The 6,000-nt window shown below is 57.8% G+C and overlaps 1 protein-coding gene across 2 annotated transcripts in view; it reads left to right on the top strand.

The window, feature by feature from the left end:
- Positions 1,733–6,000, top strand: part of PAPLN (papilin, proteoglycan like sulfated glycoprotein) — a 35,950-nt gene continuing 31,682 nt past the window's right edge. For both annotated transcript variants that reach the window (XM_018053998.1, XM_018053997.1), the window contains exons 1-2: positions 1,733–1,785; positions 3,531–3,595. In XM_018053998.1, coding sequence (XP_017909487.1) covers positions 3,542–3,595 — 54 coding nt within the window. In that variant the 5' untranslated portion in view covers positions 1,733–1,785; positions 3,531–3,541. The remainder of the gene's footprint in view (positions 1,786–3,530; positions 3,596–6,000) is intronic.

The raw sequence follows: 6,000 nt of genomic DNA, 5'->3' as shown, positions 1-6,000 counted from the left end.
CTCCATGTGAGGCTCAAGTGAGCAATTGAGACTTAAGGAGGTGACATGACTTGCCTGAGTTCACACACAGTGAGAGGCAGACCTCCTTCTGCCACCCCAGGCTGCAACCCATGGGGTGACACAGGACCAGGGCAGAGAGGGGGTTTACTAGGGGAGAGGCCTTACACTTTTTTTTCTGGAATCTTCTTTCTAAACCACCATGTTTTTGTGCACACCGTTCTTTTTATTGAACAAGGACTGTGTGTGCTGGGCCCTGTGGTCACCAAGTCCCTCTGAGGTGGTAGAATGTGAGGCTTAAAGGCAAGTGCTTGCCCGAACCAGGAACAGCCAGACCACGGCTGGTGGGTCCAGGGACCTACCTCCCCAGCCTCTGGGTCTCCTTTGCAGCTGAGGTGTGGGGTAAGAAACCTGGGCGTCTGAGAAGAAGGGATCAGAGAGGAAAACCAGAAACAGATCAGGAAGGTGCTTTGACTGCCCACCCCCCACAGGAAGAGAAGCAGCTGCCTCCCACTTGACAGGGACCTTTGACCAAGCTCAGAAAATTCCTGGCTGAGGCAGGCAGGGAGTGGGGCTTTTGAATGGGAGAAACGATTTTTCCTTTTCTAGAGAGGTTTGGGGTACTCCCACTTCCTTTTCTCTACCAAGCTTTGTGTAGGAATTCACACAAGTCCCCAGGGGGGCCCAGCTGCACAGCTGCTGCGTCTCCTTTCTTCAGGGATAGGTAAGTAATGGGCCAAATTTAACATGCTTGTGTTTTAAAAGCATTTTGTCTGAGCATCCATGATGGTACAGGGAGATGAGTTGCTAGAGCTGCAGGTCTGAAGAGGGGGTAAGCTCCCCACTGGTGAATTTTCCCTGCTCTTCAGGAGGCCAGGGAGGGAAATGACCAACAGCTGGGCTAGGAAAGGGGCTGCAGGCAGAAGAGGATGAGGAAAAAGGAGCCAACCTCTTGATCGCCCACCTCCGATGTGTCCCAGGATCAGGGCTAGTTTTCTGAGGATAGGTGATTTCCACTTTCCGAGACAGAGACGGCGGACAAGACAGAGTGCCTTGGTTAAGAAAGACAACCGGGAAGGAAAATTAGCTCCTACCTTGATCCCAACTGGTGCTGTGGATGCAGGTGACAGGGATGCAAGCACGCTCTACGTCAGGGACCTCAGAGCTGACTTAGGGAGACTCCGAGCCCGCAGGGTGTTGCACCAGAGAACTGCAGCAGACAGAGGTGGAGCTTGAGGAAGCAGGGGGCCACCAGCTGCCTGAGGTGGTGTGGGGAAGCTTCTAGAGAGGATAATGTTGGGCGGATCTTGAGGGATGAGTAGGAGTTTGCCGGGTCAGAGGGGGTTTGGCATTGTAGGCAATGGGAAGTGGTGGCTGAGAGGTAGGAAGCAGCAGCTTGTGTGTGGAGAAACTGAGTCGAGCGGAAGCATAGAATTCAGGGGTAGAAGACAAGTAGGCGGCTGCACAGAGGGCTGTGTTGTTTAAGGTGGGTGCGGAGGAAGGATGGCACAGACCGGAAGACTTGGGTGCAGAGGAAATGGGACTGGTGCCAGCACCAAATATGAAGGGCAAACCAAGCCTTGGCGCAGACCCAAAAGGACAGAGGCCCTGGGCATCGCAGGTCACCGGGTACGGATGACAGCTGAGCTGGATGAGGGGGAGATGGGCGGGGAGGAAGCCCAGCCTCCGCCGGCGTTCCAGGCTACCGGACAGACCTCCCAGACTGGGCGGGGCGGGCACCGACGGAGCGGTCCCGCGGGCCCTTCGCGCTGAGGCTCCTGGAGACAGGTAGGAGGCGGAGGAACAGGACCCGAGGGGCCGGGGCGGCTCACCTCTGGGCTGCAGCAGGAATTTGCCCGCCCCGGCTCCCGGGGAGAGCAGTGTCGGAGGAAGTGGGGGTCCTGGCAGGAGACCTGCCTCCCGCTCTTCGCTGGGGCCCGGCTCCGCGCCGCGGGCCCTCGGGCCGGGATGGGGGAGGTCGCAAGCGAAAAGGAAACCTCGGAGCCTCAGAGGGCAGAGGGCCGGGCTGAAACAGCCGCAACCCCGGGCGGCCCACGCCAACCCTCCCGCCTCCTCTGCCCTTCCCTCCTTCGGTTGCCGTTCCGGAGCACGGCGTCCTGGAGACCGCGCGCCCCTCTTCCTTGGTGCTGCCTAGGCTGTGGCCCTGGAGCGCCCGAGCCGGGTGCCGGCCCGGCTCCTCACGTCGGAAGCCACCCCTCTCCGCCTCGGGGGCTGCGGACATCCTCCCGTGGGGACCGGGAAGGGCGCGTGGGAACCCTGGACGTCCGGCGCGCGTCCGCCGCTCCCAGTAGCAACTCTTTAAGTTCTTTTCTCCTGTCCTCCCTGCTGTCTCTCCTTTAGCTGCGTTCGTCCCCGCCCCGCGAAGGCAGTCTCTACTTCAGAGAAGCAGCATCTCCGTCGTTAGCCCTAGTACGAGGCTCCCCAGGCACCCCGGCTTCCCCTCGTGCGCGCGGCTTTTCCACGAGGAGTCGCAGAGCCCAGGCCGGGCCGCCACCCCTCACCCCGCCAGCCCCGGGAACCCCTGGTTTGCAGTGAAAATGATGCCTGCGTGAATCACTCTTAGTACTAAATTAACGCAGCATAGATGTGCCAGTTTATATTTGGCTGAACTTGGCTTAGTACGCTCTATTTTATTCTTGTAAACTGAAGTCATTTTATGCTTAGGAAAAATTAAAGAGAACCATGGTGGAGTTACAGATTTTAAAATTTAAGCATACAAGTCAGTACTTGCTTAATGTTCGCTACTGAAAGGGGCACTGTGTATGTCATTCTCCAGCACGGTGACATGTACACACTTGCACACGTACTGCGCACACGCACCAGACTGCACTCTCTCTGCATACTGCATTCGCACACGCCAAACCACACAGGCATTTTGTACACACAAACAGGACACTGCGCACATGCACACACTCTGCACTCACTTTACACACACCCACACACCCACGCACCGGCTCAGGAAGGCTGCTTGTGGAGCTTCTCCGGAGGAGAGAAATGCTGCCTTGGGTTTAAAGTAAGATACAATCAACATTTTCAAAGCATTCAAGTTTTTAAAGTACCTGCAGAGACTTTTATTTTTTTTTTTCTTTTTTTTTTTTTTCTTTTTCGTGCAGAGACTTTTAAAAAAAAGTCTTTATTTACGAGTTTTAAAACAAGTGATGCAATGGCTTTTAAATAAGGATCTCTTGGTGAATGAAAACAGTGAGTCTGATTGCTTTGAATCTGAACTCTCAGTGTTTTTAATCTTTCTTCCCTCTGAAACCCTGAAAGAAGTTACTCTTGAACTTTTAGAAGCCAGTTGTACACGGGCCTGCCCTCCCTCACTGTATAAGAGCCTCCGGGCATCCCCTCCGCCGTCTGCGGGTGTCCGGGTCACCTGTGGGCACGTGCGGGGGAGGGATGGGCCGCCACATCCCTGCTGGCCCGGGAGCTGGCTGGGAGCGCGGGGCTCGGGTGGGTGGGGCGGCGCCTCGTCCCAGCCCCGCCCGCTCCAATCCCCGCCTCTCCCGCAGGCCCGGCGGAGATGCGGCTGCTGCTGCTGCTACCCCTGCTGCTGGCCCCCGCGCCCGGGTCCTCGGTGAGTGCGACCCTTCCTTCCCCCCCACCCCCGCCCAGGGTCGGCGCGGGTCGGAGCCCCCGACGACGGCTGGAGACAGTGGCCGCGGCGCCATCCCCAAGAGAAGGCCACTGTCTGGATGGTGGGGCGGGAAGAGGCGAACCCTCAGCCTGAGCGCCTTCAAAGACGGGTAGGACCTTGCAACCTCTGGTGCCCAGAACTTCCCGTCTGGCTTTGGGGCACAGTTCGCAGATTTGGCAATTTCCCAGCAGCCCCACGCCTCCTTCAGAATGTTCTGGGCGCACTGCTAATGCTGGGGAGGTCCGGAGGGGTGGTCTATCACGGTGGAAGGAAGAGGGGTCCTTGCTGGCACCAGCCAAGGAGCAGGGCCAAATGGCCATCCTACCAGACGTCTGCCACCTGCCTATTGACCAAACTTCTCTGCCTCTCAATGGGGGCTACTTGGACCTAGAGGTTTGGGCTGCCAGGCCCATTTTCAAGGGCCCCTGGGGCTAGCATCTAGAGCAGGGCTGTCCAATAGAACCTTCTGAGATGATGGAAATGCTCTGCATCTGTGCTGTCCAGTAAGATAGCCACTGGGTTCATGTGGTTACTGAGCACATGACATGTGGTCAGTGCAACTGAGGAACTGAATCTTACTTGATTTTTAAAATTATTTTTAGCTGGGCTGAGTCTTTGTTGCTACGTGCATGCTACTCTCCACTTGCCATGCACGAGCTTCTCATTGTGGCGGCTTCTCTCGTTGCTGAGCGCAGGCTCCAGGGTGCACAGGCTTTGGTAGCTGTGGCACTCAGGCTCAGCTGCGGCACGTGGAATCTTCCCAGACCCGGGATCGAGACAGTGTCCCCTGGATTGTGCAGGCAGATCCTTAACTACTAGACCACCAGGGAAGCCCTTATTTGATTTTAATGAACATGAACTTAAACAGCCTCATGTGGTTACTGGCAACTGTATTAGTGAAAATTCAGAGAGTGGATATAGGAAGACAACCGGTGATCACAGTAACTGCTTCATTACCAGGGGCCTGAGGGACAAGGCTTCCTGGAGAACCTACTTGGGTTCCAAGGAGGTACAGGGAAACTTCTAGATCACAGGCCCCACCTTGGGGGAGGGGACTGTGTGCCAAGCGGGGCTTGTTCCTGGAGCTGCTCCTGCAGGGCTTCTGCCGCGTTGACGGGATGAAGGGCACAGATTCCATCGACCCCTGGAAGAGGGCTCCACGGGGGAGGCTCACAGCCCTGCCTCCTGAGCCCCGCAGGAGGACCCTGAGAATGGACCCACACTGTTCACTGCTTTGGGAGAGGGGCAGGGTGATGCCGTCTCTGTGGAAATGTGAGTGAAAGCTGAGAAGTCCTCCAGCCAGGGGGCAGGCAGGGATGGGAGTCAGCAGTGGGCAGCGGGTTTAGCGTGGGCCTCAGTCAGAGCAGAGAGTGGGCTAGAGCCCCCTTCCTCACGTCCTCTCCACCACCTTCCGGCGTCCCCAGCTCACCTCTGCTACCCCATGGCCCTTGCCTCCTCAGTGCCACACCCTGAGGGCCTCGCCGCAGGCAGCGCTGAGGTCCCAGCTCAGGTGGCGGCTGGGGGGGGGCGTGGTGACAGTGTCGGGACACCGGGGTGAAACTCAGAGCCACCTCCTAGCAGCTGTGTGACGCAAAGCAGATCATCAGATCTTAGACCCCTTTAAACTGGAGAGTAATGCCGCCCACGCACAGGTTGCATGCAGGTGAAATGAGGGATCCAAAGTAACCTGGGGCCTGTTAGGCGCTTTCTCCCTTAGAAACACCTGGGTAGTGGGGCTGGGACCTCCCCTTACCCGCTCCACTGTCTGGGGGAGGATGTAACCCATGCTGGTTCTAGCTGAGTGCAATATCCCTCCATGGCCCAGGCTGGTTCTACCTGGGGGTGGGACTGCCCTATGGCCCAGGCTGGTTCTCGCTGAGTGCAATACTTACTCCCCTATAGCCCAGCCTGGTCATAACTGGGGGTGGGACTCCCTCCCCCCCGATAGCCCAGGCTGGTTGTAGCTAGGGGTGAGACCCACCCCCCCTCCATAGCCCAGACTGGTTGTAACTGGGGGCAGGACCCCCCCCCCGATGACCCAGGCTGATTCTAGCTGTGGCAGGACCCCCTCCCCACCTTCCCCAACCTTTCACAGGATCATCCTCAGTGCAGACAGGGGTCAGCTTGAGCAGAATGAATGGTTGATTAAGGAGGAGCAACACATCACACCTCTCACTGCCCCCTGCCCCGGGGTGGTCAGGGGAGGCTTCACAGGGGTCTTCCAGTCTCCTTGCTTCTGCTCTGTTCCCACTCCCACCCCGGCAGGTTGGGCAGGTGATCCCAGGGGAACAGTGCGGCAGGAAAGGGGGCTTCCTGAGTTGCCGAGGTGGGGGTTGGAGGAGGAC

This window comes from Capra hircus, chromosome 10, assembly GCF_001704415.2.
Source record: "Capra hircus breed San Clemente chromosome 10, ASM170441v1, whole genome shotgun sequence".
NCBI lineage: Eukaryota > Metazoa > Chordata > Mammalia > Artiodactyla > Bovidae > Capra > Capra hircus.
The sequence above is the reverse complement of the archived record's forward strand: the minus strand, read 5'-3'. Positions and strand labels throughout refer to the sequence as shown.